This window comes from Ursus arctos, unplaced genomic scaffold (assembly GCF_023065955.2).
Source record: "Ursus arctos isolate Adak ecotype North America unplaced genomic scaffold, UrsArc2.0 scaffold_12, whole genome shotgun sequence".
NCBI lineage: Eukaryota > Metazoa > Chordata > Mammalia > Carnivora > Ursidae > Ursus > Ursus arctos.
Window position 1 is genome coordinate 9,548,909 of NW_026622786.1, and position 16,799 is coordinate 9,565,707.

Below are 16,799 nucleotides of genomic sequence, written 5' to 3' on the forward strand. Positions count from 1 at the left end.
CTTCATCTGTAAAAGGGGCTGCACCGTGCCCACCCCAGAGCTGCTGACAGGATCAAATGAGACAACATACAATACGTATGTTGGCTCCTATCATAACAACAGACTCACCCAAAATTCCTCCGTGTGGCTTCTGGCTTTCCCGCCATAGCAACCAGGCCAATGCCTGCTTCTGATGCAGCAGCAAGGGGACCTGACAAAGGGAAGAACCAAAAGCTGAGTATAAATTCCCAGAAAGGGCTGGACCCTGACTACACGGACTCTACGCTCTCCTCTCCTCTTTTCTCCCAATATGCCAACTGTCATGGGGCTGCTCACTGCACCTCGGAGGTCCTTGACTCCACCTCCCACCCAGGGTGACCGTACGTCCTGGTCTGCCCGGGACAGACTTGCCCCTACTGGCCGCATGTCTACAAGAGCGTCCCCCACCCCCTCAAGTCACAGTCTCGCTCTGTCTGCTTTAATCAGCCTGGCAGTTTCTACTGCCTCCAGCCAAGACCTCTGCCCGGCCACCTTCCTTTCACTGATGAAGCCGTTCCGATGGTTCTTCCTCATTCTCTCTTAAATGCGACTCTCCTCTCTGCAGGCAATGTCCCGATCTGTACCGTGAGTCATGAATTTCAACAGCCCTTTGGCGGACACCCCCTTGCAGTCTTTTCTTAACTCAGTTCATCTCCTCCTCCGGGACGAAAACAACCTTCAGCCAACACTGGCTCAAGACCCTACGTGATTTTGTGCCAGCTCCTGCGCAAGGCTAGGTGAGCTGCTTCCCTGTGCCGGGCTGCCCCACAAGGGAGACCCCCGCTCAGGGACGTCACCTGCTGCTCCCCGTCTTCACTTGCCAGTGCTACTCCCGCCATCTTCTCTCCAGCCGGAGTGTCTGGCTTCTACCCTCTGTGTTTCCCCCAGGCTTGCAACTTCGTGAAGACACGGGGTAGGCAGGCAACGAAGAATTCTTTACCTACGGTGGCTTTTCCCTTATTTTGTATACCGTCCGCAGTCCATTACGGTGCACATTTCACCTCTGTTTTCGTGTCGTTTTCTAGTTGTTTCATATATGTTGTCGATGCACTTCCCCCCAACTAGTTCCTTAAGAGCACCAAGTCCTTTGCACCCTTGTGGTACCTACCGGAGCTCAATAAACGGGTCTTTTATTGCTATCGACCGCCAGAACTTATTGGCTTTAAGGAAAAAAAAGTAGGTTTTGTACTTTTTTCTCACTGTGAACCAGGAGGAGAAAATACTAGAAGGGAAGCCACGAAACTGTTATCTGTAGGAAAGATCCATCAGGAGGGCACTCTGCGGGCAGCCCCGCAGGGTCTCCCCGTCCGCGGCGCAGGGACACTTGGAGAGGACACTCGGCACCACGAGGCTCCCCCAGCTCACCTTCAGCCCAGCCGGGTCCTCCGCCACAGCCGTCTCACCGGGCCGCGACTCAAGTGACGCGTGCAGCTCATCGATGGCTTTACTTATGATTTTCCACGTGGCATGAGGGCCGTCTTGTTTCGTAGGGCCTGCGTACAGACAGGTGGTATCTAAAGATGTCACAGGTGCTCCACTCAGCACTTTATGATTGGGGGGGGTCAGAGGGAGGGACAAGCAGACTCCCCCGCTGAGTACAGAGCCCAACACAGGGCTTGATCTCACAACCCTGAGATCACAACCTGAGGCGAAATCAAGAGTCGGACGCTTCACTGACTGAGCCACCCAGGCGCCCGAAACAAGTGCATTTTCTGTTCCTTTTTAGGCTGGCCTCGGCTGTATCCGGCACTGAGTCTATTTCTTACCTCTGTTAACTATGGCTCTTCCACCTTCCCCCTTTCTTCCTTTCTCTGCTTCCTTGCTTCTCTCCTTTCCCTTTCTAGATCTCTAGCAGTCCTCAGCTGGGAGAAAACTGAGTTAGTTTGCCCAGGCGCTGCCAGCCAGCCTGACCAGTGAGCTCAAGTCCCGTCTCCTGACAGCAAACTGACCCATCCTAGGACATGTGATCTTTATTTGCAGTGACTTCTGAGCCATCGTGTTTGGGAAAGTTCAGGACGGAAACTCATTTAAATAGGGTGTCACTGCTCTCGGCGGGTCTTTGGTCATCAGCTTGACGTCTGTCGCTTCTCTGCTCTGCCTTAACACACGCACAGGGGCAAATGTGCCCGCTGGTCTGCCTCCCTCATCATGGTGTAAGTCTGAGTTTTCCTTCATAAACATTTCCGAGAGATTCCCACGTGCCGGCCCCTGGGCTGACTGATCACGGCCCGCGAACAAGGTCAGTGAGCAAGGCAGGCACAGCAGTCTAAACAAACACTGTGCAAAGCTCAGCTGAGCATCCCAGTCTGTATCAGACGGGCAACTTACAACTCCAGAATGGCTTCTCCTTCACATGGCCATGGAGACATCTCCCGGGCAGCATTTAACTTGTAGGGGCAGCTAGTCACACCAGGGCCTGGCCCTTGGAGCTTACCTCCAAAGCACCAACCGGATTCCCCAGCAGCTCCCGGGCAGGCAGCCCTCAGTCCCTGAGAACCCAGAGACTGCAGACCCTGACCCTGCAGGGGTTGGGCAGGCACCAAGTGAGGGGGGTCAGTGGTAGTTTTGGTGGAGTTTCTCTGTTGCAGTCCTGGAGTGTTACTCTTCTCATTAGTGTCTGCTCAAAAAAAACAAGGACAGAACAGGCTACAGTTCAGGAAAGCAAAGGAACTGTATGTGTGAGAGGAGGTCAAGAGAAGTTGGGATCACTACCACTCCAACGAGCTGGGGAAGACCTCAAGAGCACAGCACTGAAAATTCCTTAAATGATGGGAAAGAGTTGAGTCCACAGGAAATGAAGGAAGTTTTTATAAAACACAAGTGTAATTTTAAAAAGCTCAGAAGTAGATAATCAAATGGAAAGGTGAATGAATCAACATATTCTTTATCGTAAGGGCTTCTCGAATGTCTGTTGTAAAGTTCCTGTGAACCCCGAGTTCTGCGGGCCATTTTACCTGGCTCTGGGGAGAGGGCAAGAGCACCAAGGGCTTCCTCCAACTCCTGAATTTGCTTGAGCAACTTCTGACCCTTGTCTGGAAGAGCCTGGATGTCCACCGACTTCAGTGTGCTCTGAAAAACAGATCCTCTAAGATGATCTCTCGTCCCAAGTTGTTAGAAAGACAGTTTCAGATTAAAGAAGCCTAAGATGTGAAAACTCTGAAATTAGGGTCCTTTAAGTATATGTGTGAAAACCAGGGTTTGTTTTGTTTTGTTTTTTTGCAGATTTTATTTATTTATTGGACAGAGAGAGAGACAGCCAGAGAGAGAGGGAACACTAGCAGGGGGAGTGGGAGAGGAAGAAGCAGGCTCCCAGCGGAGGAGCCTGATACGGGGCTTGATCCCATAACGCCAGGATCACGCCCTGAGCCAGAGGCAGACACTTAACAACTGAGCCATCCAGGTGCCCCTGTTTTGTTTTGTTTTTTTTTAAACCCAACTGATTTACCCATCCTGAAAATATAAACCCAGGGAAAGACAGAACCTAAATATCTACCTACAAGACCTTTCTCATGTTGACATATTTCACTTGCTTGTGGCCCCCAGCAAGCAATGCTCTGCACTTAAAAACAAAGCACACAGCAGGTCAGTAGTTACCTTCTTTTGCTTCAGTTGTGTTGTGAGGTACACACGCTGGGCTGCTGGGTCTGAAGGCTCTACCTTCCTGGAAACACCTGAGGCAGGAGATGCTTTTCTTTGCACGCTTTGACCAGAGAATGGAAGGTTCCCCACCTTCCGGGAGTCCAGAGTTGAGTCAAAGAACAAGGGAGGCTTAGAGGAACCGAGAGCAGCATTATTCTCCTCACGGTCACCATGGCTGGAGGCCGCTTGTGGCCTCTGCCCCAGGGAGCGGCCCGTGCCCGGTGGTGCACGCGTCGAGGCTGGTCCCGGAGCAGGGCCGTCCCCAGGCTCCGGCTGCCGGGTGGTCTGCGAGCTTGGGTCGTCCCTTGCCTTTGTTTCTCCTGCCTCCCGGCTCTTGGGGTGCTCTTTGCTCACGTGTTCCCCTTTCCGGGCCTTGCTCACTGGGTTCTGACTATGAATAATTCCAGGCAAAGGCTTGGTTTCCTTTTCCCTCAGAGGCTCTGATTTTTTTTGGACACGATGACTCTCAACGTCCGATTTCTCCTGAAGAGGCCCAGATGGTTTTCCCTGCTCCTCACCACGGCACTGCTTGGATTTAACCTCAGAAAGGTTTCTTGTGTGCGTCCCTTCAGTCTCCTTTGCTTCACACTGAAACTCTGTCTTCTCTCGCTGCTGCTCTTGAGGTATAGATTGTTTTTTCTTTACCTCCAGGCCAGATGAGAGATCTTGCTTCATCCGGCAGTTGGATTCGGGCTTCTGTTCCTTCTTTTGATCCAAGAGCACATCTCCCTTGTCCTTTTGCTTCTTATCAGCCATCTTCTCCTCACCTTCGCCTTTGGTGAACTGTTTCCAGAGGGACGGTTCTTGATTCTTGTCCAGTACCTTGAACGGGTTTCTCTGCTGGGTGGAAAGATAATGAAGAGGCTCAGAGGCATGGTGAGACTTGCTGGTTACAGAATGTTCTTTGGAACGAGGCTCCTAAAAGACAAAGAAAATAATCTTAATATATTATATATTAACGCGAGCATCATATTTAGAATGCCTTTTTTCCAGAGGAAATGGAAACAGTAGTCCAATATTTCGGAACATTCCTGGGACTGTTTCTGCCTCTTGGAAAGACTACGTGCCTAACTCAGAGTATTAGTTTCTGAACAGTTACTTTCAATGCTCGGCTCCTCTGTCTGTGACCACTGCTTTCCCGGGCCTCAAGGTCAAGTAGTGACCAAATCAAGTGCTTCTGCAGTTGTAATAGCCACAATGTACACCTTTCACAAAAAATTATTCTCTCGAGATGACTTTATCCCCAAACACATACAATGTCCTATGCTTGCTTTGAGCTTGGCTTTAGGAAGGTTTCAGTGTAGGAATCCCGAGTCACAAGTCTGAGCTACACCTCGACCAATGGAATTCTCACTGCTTCCCTGCGCCAAGCCCCCTTTTGCACTGGGCATCAGTCGGTCTCTCACGGTCTCGGAGTTTACGAATGACACCTCGTTTATACCAACATCAAGGAGATACCAATCTCTAAAAAGATGAAGTCAGTCACGTAAATCTAAATTTTTTCCTAAATAGAACAGTGACTATATTTAAGACCTTGAAAAATATTTAAGTGAAATAGGAGGCAAATAATTAAATCTCCACTATAACCAAACAGTCCTTGGAAGACAGGAGCGATTCCTACCTGCCATGGGATACTTCCGCACCACTGCTTCCCCGCCGCCTTACTTCTAAGGCACTGGAAGAACAATCTAATGAAGTATAAAAAACAAGCAATCAAGGCTGTGGAAATCCATTACGACAAGATAAACTTCTTTTTCATCCAAGAAAACATCTTGCAACTATTTGGCGCAAGTTTTGGAAGGTCACTTGAAACCAATTACTCCTATATTTACATTTAAAAATTCTCTACTGCACGGTGTTATGTATAAGGGCTAAGAAGTGAAAGAAAAGAGGTGTCATGGACACCAAGATGTAAACAGGTTTATTCTTTTTACGCTGCACAGGACTAAAACAGAAAGATGATCAGCAGTGGGAGCTAAAATCAGAAAAAGAGAGATAACCAGACATTAGGTATCCCCGATGGGAAACCATGATACGACCTATACAGTAAACAAAACAAAACTAAGCCAAACCAAAACAAACAAAAACAAACCCGGATCAGGTCAAACCCCCAGATTCAATTACCAATTTACGGGAAATACAAACAACAGGAACACACAGAGCTCAGCCACGGGGATGTGATCTGTAAAATCTTGACAGTGAGAAATGCTCTATGACGAACAACTGCCTTCCTTCCAAAAATAAATTACAAGGGAGAAAAACAACGGAGAGAGAATTCCAGAGACTTCAAAGACATATCAATCAATTGCAACTGTGAGCTTTATTTATTGATTTAAACAAATAAACAGAAATTATTAAAAATAAATTACTTAGGACATCTACAAAGGTCCTGGAAATCTGCACTCCAACTGGTTAAAAAGAGAGAAAGAATCCCTATCTCTTAGAGCCATTCACTGAAACGTTTACAGAAGAAATGATGGTATCTGGGATCTGTTCCAAAATATGGCAGGAGCTGGGCGGTGGAAGCAGTTAGAGTACACACGGAACAAAACTGGCATGAGTTGGTAATGGTTGAAGCTCATACGCTTCATTATTCTATCTTGCCTACTTGTATATATTTGCAATTTCCCATTAAAAAAAAAAAGATTGTTATTCAGACATACAACCCTATACAAAGATGGTCCCCGCACCAGTAAACACAGCCTACACACCCACTACACAGAAATGGTTACGCTGCTCCATTCACAAACGAAACCACACACATGCTCTCCGGCACCCCAAATTTTGCATGGGATTCTCCCTCTATCCAAAGGATGTCCTCCTTATCCCTATCTGCCTACCACTTCCCCCATCACCAGTTGGCAAAGTCCTACATGTCCCTCAATGTCCAGTTCAAGCCATACCTCCTCTTTAGCAAGGTTTTCCCACATTTCCTTCCCTGTTCATTCACTGTATTGTTTCTGTATTTCTGTTGCATTTAGTTGTATTACACTCATATCTGCCTATCTACCTGACTATATTTTCAGCAACTGGAAGGCTATAATCATATGTGATCTCTTTATTCCCAACTATGCTTTGCCTTTTGTACATAATTGTTAATCACGGAATTAAATAGAGCCAGCTGATTTTTTCCTTACCCAAAATGATTCCTCAAACGCATTTAATAATCAAAGAAGAGCTTTCAAATACCATTTTACTTAATTGTTTAACTAGGTAATAAACTCAACCAGAAAGTATAAAACGGCCATGAAAAGGATCCTCTCACGGTACCCTACATGCCCAGTTCCCATCTCTTCCAAGTACTGATTCCTATTAGCTTTCTGTTTACCTTTCCAGAGATTTTAAAATGTATATTCAGATCAATACAAATATATGAATCTTAATTTCTTCTTCCACGCAAATGGATAGCATAGTATACATACTACTAAATACCTTGCCTTTTTTTTTAACAATGTCTTCAAGATTTTTCTAGAAGAACATATAAAGGGGATGTGTGTGTGTGTGTGTGTGTGTGTGTGTGTGTGTATTTTTTCCCCTACAGCTGCACAGTTTCCCACTATCTAGAATTCCATTATTAATTTAACCAGAACGCTCCTGATAGACAGTTTGGTTGTTTCCAATGTTGTGCTACTAAAACAATGTCACAATGAATCTTAATACATCTGTAGGGTAGCTCCTTATTTCTCATATTGTATACTACAGCCTTCTCAGTTTTTCCTGATCAATTACCTTCTAGATTTTACTTACTGCTGTTGTAGAACTCATTAAGTTCCATTTTTACCTACATTAATCCTTTCTTTCAGTTTAATTTTTTGCTCTTTTTCTAACTTCTTAAATTAGTCCCATGATATACAACGTGAATCATGACAGTCTGAGTCCTAATTCAAACTCCCCTGATGTCATTATCTCACCTGGACATTTAAGCAAAGATTAGCCTCAAATGAACACGTTTCCATAAAAGTCAAACTAAAAAGAAAATAGGTTCAGCCCTTCTCATACAAACTCTCAATTCTCCCATTCAAACCCACAATTTTCTGAAAAAAATTTACTGGTCTCTTTAGTTTTTCTCACTGCAATAGGATATTATATTGAACACGTGTAATAAAATTTCTGAAATGCTTCGAATGCGAAACAATTCAAAGTATTGGCAACTATTAGACCATACCACTCCTTATAAAAGCAAATCAAGAATAAATTGCTGCTGTTTCAAGTGTATCAAGCACCTGAAATCTTCACCGACAAGAACATTTCATAAATCATATCTATTTGAAAGCCCAAGCCACTGCAGACTTTCAAAAGGGCAGGACTTGGAGACCAAGAAAGGAGAAAAGAATGCATCTACCATGCAATTACTAAGCATCTACTGTGTTCTAGCCACAGTGCTAAAAATGCTTGTACTTGTATTTTTATTAAAACCAATCTGGGTGGGCTTCTCTGTTTTTAGGATAAAGAGTTTGTTATGTTTATTAAATTGCAAATCAACAGAGAAAGCAATGGAAATATATTCTTAGAGAAAGCAAATATTGATTCCGCTATGAAGAACAGCGTACTTTCTGCAGTATGTTCATTATTTTCCAGGACATAAGTAATAAACAATAATGATAAACACTAGAGGAAGCCAGACCTCTTCAATGCTTCACGAGAAGGCATATCCTCCCTTCTGCCTGAAGGCTGATTGTCCAACCCAGACTTACACTGTCAGGCATGTTCACTTCAGCCAGGCCCGGATTCTCTCCAGCTCCAGAGTCATCCTCCCTTGGTTTGAATCCCAGCCTTACTAAATAATTAGCTCTGAATCCTCAGATACCTCATGGAGATATCTGTGCCAGTTTCCTTGCCTCTAAAATGGCCACAAAAAAAAAAAAAAAAAAAGAAAAGAAAAAGTACCTACCTCGTATGATCACTGTGAAGACTACATGCATTGATACATGTAAAGATAAGGTTCAGATCAACACCTGACTCATATCAAGGGCTTGCTAAGCAATAACAATCTTAGTTCACTCTCTGACCCTCTTGCTTATTCCTATATCCACACTTCCGCTTATAGCCCCCAAATATTCCTTATCTTTTATATAATGTATCCAAATTTTAAAGGTCATTCAAGGCCAAGCTCATGTCTCAACTCCTACACTTTCTCAGTAACTTGCACCAACATTTACCCCTTACTGCGGGTCTCACGAGATCACAGAAGCGCCTGCATTTGAACACATCCAATTTGGTGCTACGACATGTAGATCGTGCTGGCCGCCAGCCTTCGTGTGTAGGACTGCTCCCCCAGTGGTGTCAGAGCTCCTTAGAATACAGGTTCCCTTGTTTATACGTGCCAGCACTAGAGAAACACAAAGCTGGATTTCTACCGCATCCTCTTACATTGAAATTCAGGATGGAACAAATACATAAATGTAAAAAATGCAACTGTACATGTTCTGGGGAGAAAAAGAGAGACGAATTTTTTTTTTTTAATCCTAACGTGAAGAAGGCTTTTCTAAGTGGGACCTAAAGCCCTGCAGCTGAGAGGTAAAAGATTTAAATTCTGGCCACGTGAAAGTTTTAAACTTCCCCCTGAGGGGGCCACTGAGGAACAGCCCTGGAAAAAAAAGTTCTAAACTTTCATATGGTAAAACTACCATTAGCAAAATTATAAGACAAAAGGCAAAGTGGGAAAAGTAATTGTGACCCATATTACAAAGAGCTAATATCCTTCACGTACAAGGATCCCTTCCATTGCGCAGCACAGTGCGTGACACTCCACAGCATAGATACTGGACAGGATGTACTAGCTTTATTGAGGGGGCCTTTTAGGGGCGGGAGGACCTGAGGTGCTTGTGCACGGGCCTGGCTTATACCCAAATTTCTCCCTGTCAACTGCCCAGAAAATCATCACTGGGCTCTATCATCTGCCCCCCATTTTTACCCAATAACCAACCACACAAGCAGTCTGCTAGACATGCAAAGATTCAAGTGTTATTAAAAATAAAATATTCTGAACATCCCACAACGACCAGTTATTTAAAGAACTAAAACTTGTTTTACTTCGTTATAGATAAAAGAATACTTTCATCTACTTTGATTCTCTATTCTTGAGAAGTTGGAAGACAAAGGAGAGGACGGGGGAACGGGAGGGGAGCAAACAGGAACTCAGGAAGCTCAATGACAACGTCCAACATTTGTGAACCAAGGTGTGTGTGCCCCATTATTCAAGTCAAGGCAAGAGTTCTTCCCTCTGGTTCTAGTGAGTGACTGTTCAGTGTCCCTAAACAGAGGGCCAAGGCTGAGGGCCAGTCAAATGCTGGTGAGGAGCACCACCTGGTGTTTAAGTTCCAGAATTGCACACAAATGCACCCACGTGCCAAGGGATGAAAAATGGGCATCTCGGCCCCCCAGGGGCTTACACCTCCTTCCCATGACTCTGCTGCACCTGTCTCCTAGTCTGGTTATGCTTTAAACATACTGGAATTAAGTCAAAGATGTAAAGTACTTTAAGTTCGGTTTTCATTAGAAAACATTATATTCCCTGAGGTCATTCTCCAGAGTACAGGGGTTCTGGCTAAATGCCGTTACTATCTGCTAAGAAAGTCGTCTACTGGTGTACCTAATTCTGTTAAAATTTTCAGTCTGTACTACCTATCAGGGTACTTGTTTGTTTTTTGTTTTTTATTTATTGTGTGTTGTGTAACTATTTTATTTGTCTTAAAACAACCTTTTTAAACCTCCAGTAATTACCTTCTAGTAATAATGTTCTAGACTTGGGCTAAAGGAAAAACATTTGCATACTTTACTTTTCTATTTTATTTATTTTTTTATGGGGGGGGAGGGGGAGAGGGAGACAGAGAATCTTAAGCAGGCCCCACGCCTAGGGAGAAGCTCAACGCAGGGCTCGATCTCACGACTGGGAGATCATGACCTGAGCCAAAATCAAGAGTCGGACGCTTAACCAAATGAGCCCCCCAGGTGTCCCTTTACTTTTCTATTTTAAAATAATGATCAGCTCTCAGCCTCATCTACCTAGTATAAAGAATGTTCATGATAAATTCTCCAAATTCCATCTTGAGCCTAGACCTTTCTTTGGAGCTGCACTCACTTTTCTAGCTGGTTTCATATATACATAAGACGTGATTAGTTCAAAGCTGTCTGTGTTGGCCACACATCCCAATCCTCTATTGATGTTACCTTTCTTTCCCTGTCTTGCTTAATGGTGAACTCATTACCCGTAAATCCAAACTTAACAACCATTGACTGAGTGCTGACAGCGAACCAAACGCCACACCCCATGCACTATACCCATGACCTCACCGAATCCTCACAATCCAGGGAAGTGGGGACTGTGAGGAACCCTATTCCTGAGGGGAAAATGAGGGAGAAAGGCACATGATTAAATGCCCTACCAAAAAACTGTCTTACTGATTTTCTTTCAGGAAGTTTTCTGCAATCTAAGTGCATCCAACCCCACTGCCAATGCATCAATCCAAGCACAACTTTCACGAGAGACTGAAGTGGGTACATCTAGAATCTGCTAGACTGAGGTTTGCATCCCAGCAATGCCACTTGACAACCCTGGGACCTGCTTCCTTTCCCCGACCTCTCCCAATGTTAGTTGCCTCATCATCCTATCATAGAAGAGTCTATGGCGGTAAGCGCCCCTAACGTCAGCTCTTCCCAAAACGATCCATACAGACTCAGTGTAACACCAATAAGGTTTTCTAAGGAAATTTAGAAGTTGATGATACATTTTATATGCAAATGACCCAGAAGAGCCAATCTTGAAAAAAGAAGAATGTTAAGACTCACACTATCTTATCTGATTGTATCAGGACAGGCAAAAGGACCAGCAGAACAGATTAGCAAGTTCAAACAGATCCATAACATGGTAGTCACCGATTTTTTACAAAGTGCCAAGCATTTCCATGGGGAAAGAAAAGTCTTTCAAAACAGTGCTAAGACAACTGAAAAACATTCATTCAGTAATATATGGAAAAATAAATGAACTACTCCTGTCTCATAAGAGACCCAAAATTAAGTTGAAGTAGGTGACAGACTAAACAGAAAAGCCATCAAGAAAGCAAACTATAAAACCTCTAGAAGAAACCCTCGGAGAAATTTGTGATCTTCCGGCAGGCGAAGATTTCTTAGAATGTTTTCAGAGAAAACATAAAGCGCAAAGCACAAAAACATGATAAACTGGACTCTATAAAAACTAAAAACTTCTGCTTTTCAAAAGAGTTAAGAAAATGAAAACCAAACACTTGGAGAAAATATTCATTATATATGTATTTGCCAAAGTACTTGTACAGGAAATATGTAAAGAACTCTTCCAATTCAATAATAAAAAGACAACACAATTTTTAAAATGGGCAAAAATCCCCCAAAGTTACACTTTATGATTCCACTGATGTAACATTTCTGAAATGACAAATTTTAGAAATGGACATCAGATTCCTGGTTGCAAGAGATGAGGTGGAGGGAGTCAGGGTAGAGGAATTCAGTGGCGAAGGAACTGTCCCATATCTTGACTGTGATGGTACATACAAAAAATCTACACATTAACTATAGAACTAAATCTATACACACACACATCAGTACAAGGAAAACTGTTTTCACAAATAAGATCAATGGACAGAATCGATAACCTGATTGTAATATTATATACTATTTATATACACTTTGCAAAATGTTCCATTAGGTAAAGTCTACAGGGGATCTTTTTGTACTATTTCTTATAAATGCATGAGAATCTACAATTACCTCAATAAAATTTTCAATGAAAGAAATGGGCAAAAGATTTAAACAGATACTTCACCAAAGAAGATACACAGATGACAAATAAGCACAAGAAACTGATACTCACAAAATGGAATTCGACTCAGCAATAATGATGAATTACTGATACACACAACCACAGGGATGAATTTCACAGATACTGTTACATAAAAGAAGCCAGACATAAACGAAGGAATCAAAACAGTGGTTGCCTACGGTGGAAGGGGAGGATTAACTAGAAGGGGGTCCAGTGGCACTTAATGGGATAACAGAAATATTTCTGTATTTGACTGAGGCTTGGTTATATCAATTTCTCAAACTCAACTGTTGAACACTTAAAATCTATGCATCCTACTGTACCCACAACTCAAATAATAAAAAGAGCAATATAGGCAATATTCAGCTATGTACAAATTGTGAAGATGGTACTGAAATGCCAATATCGGGGGTGGGAGGATTGATCTAGAATATATAAATTCTGAACTGCACAGAATATCATATAATGACCATCATATCTGGCCCCTCCCTTCCTGGTTAGCCTTATCTTCTGAAATCTCTACTCAAACACATGCTAAATTATTACCAAACCAAATGCTCGCAATTCCTGGTTATTTCCTAACTCTATATCCTAAGGCAGGGTATTGATCTGTTAAATAGGACCCTTTTCTTGCCCCTACTGAATTCCTACTTACCTTTCAATACTCATGACAAATATCACCTGCCACCTATATAGATTTCCCTGCCTTACCTCTGAGTTTTCCTAAAAAAGGGTAACCAACATTTATTGAGTGCTTAACATACTTTAGACATTTTTAGACATTACTTCATTCTATTACTAGAATGTAAAAGTTGACAAGTCACGGCAAGTTAATTACTGTTGGTGGGCCGATGTTACTGGCTCCTGAAGAGCTGGAGAGGGAGGAAGGTAGAGCCGTTGATCTGAAATTAACCAGATTCGCAAATTAACCAGTTGCTCAGCAGTGAGGGAGGGACAGCTCAGAAGGCATTCAATACATACAGAAATCCTCTTTGTTAAAAATGATTTTTACAGAAGAGTCAATCCTAGGAAAACACACCTGGCTGTAACTCTTCCAGGCAAAGAAAGAAGCAAACACACTTAGATGTTCCTTTTGGACACTTACCTATATTCTTCCTTGCCTGGCGGTAGAAGCAAACCCTGAAGCCCTACCACACAGTCCTCATGCAATAAACAATGAGAAACAGGAATACTAGAGGGGAGAAAAAAAAGGAAATTTTGTTTTAGGAGACAACAGAAATCAACCGTCTAAAATTAAATGCAAACTATGGGTTTTATTTATGTATTTGTTTATTTTTGAGAGACAGAGAGAGTGCGCATGCACGCACGCACACAGGTGATGGGGGAGGCAGCGGCAAAGAGAGAAGAGAGTCTCAAGCAGGCTCATGCCCAGTGCCAAGCTGACTCGGGACTCAATCACATGACCCTGAGATCATGACCAGAGCCAAAATCAATAGCCCAAGGCTTAACCGACTAAACCACCCAAGCGCCCCTAGTTTGTAAACCCCATACATATGTACATCTATGTGCATTCCTCTGGGGAAAGGCTCCGCAGCTTTCATTTTTTTTCCCACTCCCCTCAAAGACAGGATGACAATAAATACGCCTTTTTCCTGATGACTCAAAAGCTCAAAACTATACTGTGTTCTGCGACCTCTTCATTGTGAGATCCCCCAGGAACGGCTGAAGTATCTAAGACTGGCTGTGAATCTTCCCCAAGTTCTTCCATTATCCTCTCTCCCATAACAATCTGTTTAGGAGCAGGCTCTCCTAACCTGTTTCATGTCTGGCTTAAGTCTTTTTAACTCTCTTTTCCAACTTATAATGAGAATGTATATATGACACATGAGGCTACATAGTTTTGAGTGGAGATCTAAAGTACTCTCACATGACCTGTGGCGCTTGTTTCTTCCCTTGTTTTGCATATATCCTGGTTACCAGATATATCCCAAATCAGTCACGTTTCTCATATAACTGTAATCAAGTCAAATATTATATTGTACTAGTTTGATAGCAGTATTCCATATAACGGTTTGTTTCTTTTTCTTTTTTAACGATTTTATTTTCAAGTAACCTTGACACCCAACATGGGCTCTAACTCACAACCCCTAGATCCCATGCTCCACCAGCTGAGCCAGCCAGGCGCCCCAAAGGTATTTTTTTTTTAACATAAAACTGAATCTTATGCTACGTTAATGCTTATTTCCTATAAATCTGAACATGCTTCCATGTTTCATGAAACTTAAGCTAGGTACAGAACCTAAGAAACTCAGTACAGAAATTATAAATAAATAGTAAATCCTGCTTAATGATATGTTGTTGATTGCTTAACTGGCTTGTCCCCTATCTTAAGATTTGGCACTGCTTTTCTCAAAAGCATTTCAGATTTAACTAAACTGGATAATTTCTTTCCGATAAAAGGACAACTTACTAGAGGGCTAAGAAAGTATTTCCTCTAAAAACTTATTTGCCAATCTGAAAACAGATACAAACTCTTTCACTTAGCTTCAAAGCACAACAAAGACACAAATCATCTAAATCACGTAAGGGAAACATAAGTTAATATATACATGTTAAAAAATACTTTATATTCTAGTATTGATATCGACTTTGGGCCTTATATGAGATGGAGAAAATTTATGTTTCTCTACCAAATTAATTAGAGAGCAGGAAAAAATGTTTAATGTGATAAGGTTTAAAAATTCATATAGGCTGTGGACCTTATTAACACTTTATGACAATAGTATTAACTTTTCTCACTTTAAGAAGCTGCTTAACATTTCTGGGTCTCAGGTTCCAATTTTGTAAAACCAGAATGCCGGTCAGGTATCTGATTTTCTTTCAGCGTTAATCCCTAACGTAACCTGTTTCTTTGGATTATCAATCTCACACTTTAAATACAAAGAATCTTTTTTTTTCTTTTTTTAGATAGAGAGAGGGCACAAGGGGGTGGGAGGCAGAAAGACAGAATCTTAAGCAGGTTCCATACCCAGTGGGCAGCCCCAAGCAGGGCTCGATCTCAGGTCCCTAAGATCATGACCCCAGCGGAAATTAAGAATCAGATGCTTAACCAGCTGAGCCACTCAGTCGCCCCCAGAGAATCCTATTTAAAAAAGGAGTTGATAATCTGACCACCCCCAAGTTTTAACCTCAGACATTTAAAAACAAGTTCGGCCTGAAACTAGTGCAAAACGGGGACCAATTATTTTCTACTATGTCTGCATGTCCTCACTTAGCTGGGAGAGGCAATGTCCGAGCAGAAGTCCTGACAAGCAAGAAGAAACCGAGAGCTGGAAAGGACCATAAGGTTCCAGATGTAGTTGACCCTCCATTTTACAGGTGGGCGAAACGGAGGCCCAGAGAGGGTGAGTAAGCTGCCCAGGGCCAAACAAGCAGGAACGGAGCGCCTCCTAAACACGCTACGCTGCCCTGGGATCACCAACTTCTTAAAAGCCCTGGCTGCACAGACCAGGGTCCCCACCTCTCCTAGTGCCTGTGGCGCCGGGCGGAGGGGAGCTAGCGCTGGCAGACAGTCCTGCCCAGCTCGAGACTTACTCGGCTGCAAGCACGAAGCTGCAGGTGTTAGCCGGGCACACATAGAAGCTCTTTCCTTTATTCGGGCCATCGCGGACGCCGGTCTTAAGAAAGCAGACGATCCCTGAAGAGAGGAGGTTGACAACGATTACGTCAAGCTAGACTGACAGACCCCGGGGGCCCCTAAAAGAGGCGGACCCCTTACCGTGCTCGGAACACTTAACTGCTTCCATGAGCGTTCTAGTCTCCAATTCCACGGAGCCCGCCCCCAATGCCTGCTTCCGTCTTTTATTCCACCCGCCTCGCTCAGGAGCCAATCAGCATCGATCTTCTGCAGGCTCAACCCCCATAATTCACCGCGCGGGGCCTTAACCCGCCAACCCCGCGGGCGCCCTGAATTTAAATAGTGGGGCGTGGCTGAAGTTGTCGGGGCATTTTGGAGGGTGGCTGGGCGTTTTGGCCAGGGGCTTTCCGGGGGCGGGGCTTCTCTTGGCTGGTGCTGGGAGCGGAAAGGACGAAGCTGTGTCCGGGGGAGACTCCAGCTTATAATTGAGACCAAGAGGCGGCCCTAGAGGGAGCACGCGTTGCAACTACACAGGCGAGCTCTGCGAGGAAGGCACCCTTCTGCTGGTGGGCTGCGGCGCCCGGAGCTTCGCGGTGGTCTCCGACCCGGGGCCCGGGCGCGGTCCCGGGGGAGGGGAGGCCGGGAGAAGCTGCTGCCCCGAGAGGAGCCTGTGAACTTGCAGGGCTGGGGCGCGGTGGTGTGCGGGCTCCTGGGCGCGTAAGCTGCGCGGTAACCCGAAAAGTCTGGGGG

General features: G+C 44.0%; 1 protein-coding gene across 1 annotated transcript in view; it reads right to left on the reverse strand.

Annotated features, from left to right (window-relative positions):
- The window catches only part of TTF2 (transcription termination factor 2), a 38,054-nt gene extending 21,803 nt beyond the window's left edge, over nucleotides 1-16,251 (reverse strand). Inside the window, exons 1-9 of the mRNA XM_026483657.4 lie at nucleotides 16,191-16,251; nucleotides 16,007-16,109; nucleotides 13,557-13,643; nucleotides 5,279-5,345; nucleotides 3,613-4,575; nucleotides 2,973-3,087; nucleotides 2,453-2,635; nucleotides 1,384-1,511; nucleotides 109-190 (exon numbers count right to left, since the gene is read on the reverse strand). Coding sequence (XP_026339442.2) covers nucleotides 109-190; nucleotides 1,384-1,511; nucleotides 2,453-2,635; nucleotides 2,973-3,087; nucleotides 3,613-4,575; nucleotides 5,279-5,345; nucleotides 13,557-13,643; nucleotides 16,007-16,109; nucleotides 16,191-16,218 — 1,756 coding nt within the window. The 5' untranslated portion in view covers nucleotides 16,219-16,251. The remainder of the gene's footprint in view (nucleotides 1-108; nucleotides 191-1,383; nucleotides 1,512-2,452; nucleotides 2,636-2,972; nucleotides 3,088-3,612; nucleotides 4,576-5,278; nucleotides 5,346-13,556; nucleotides 13,644-16,006; nucleotides 16,110-16,190) is intronic.
- Between the last annotated feature and the right edge of the window lie 548 nt (nucleotides 16,252-16,799).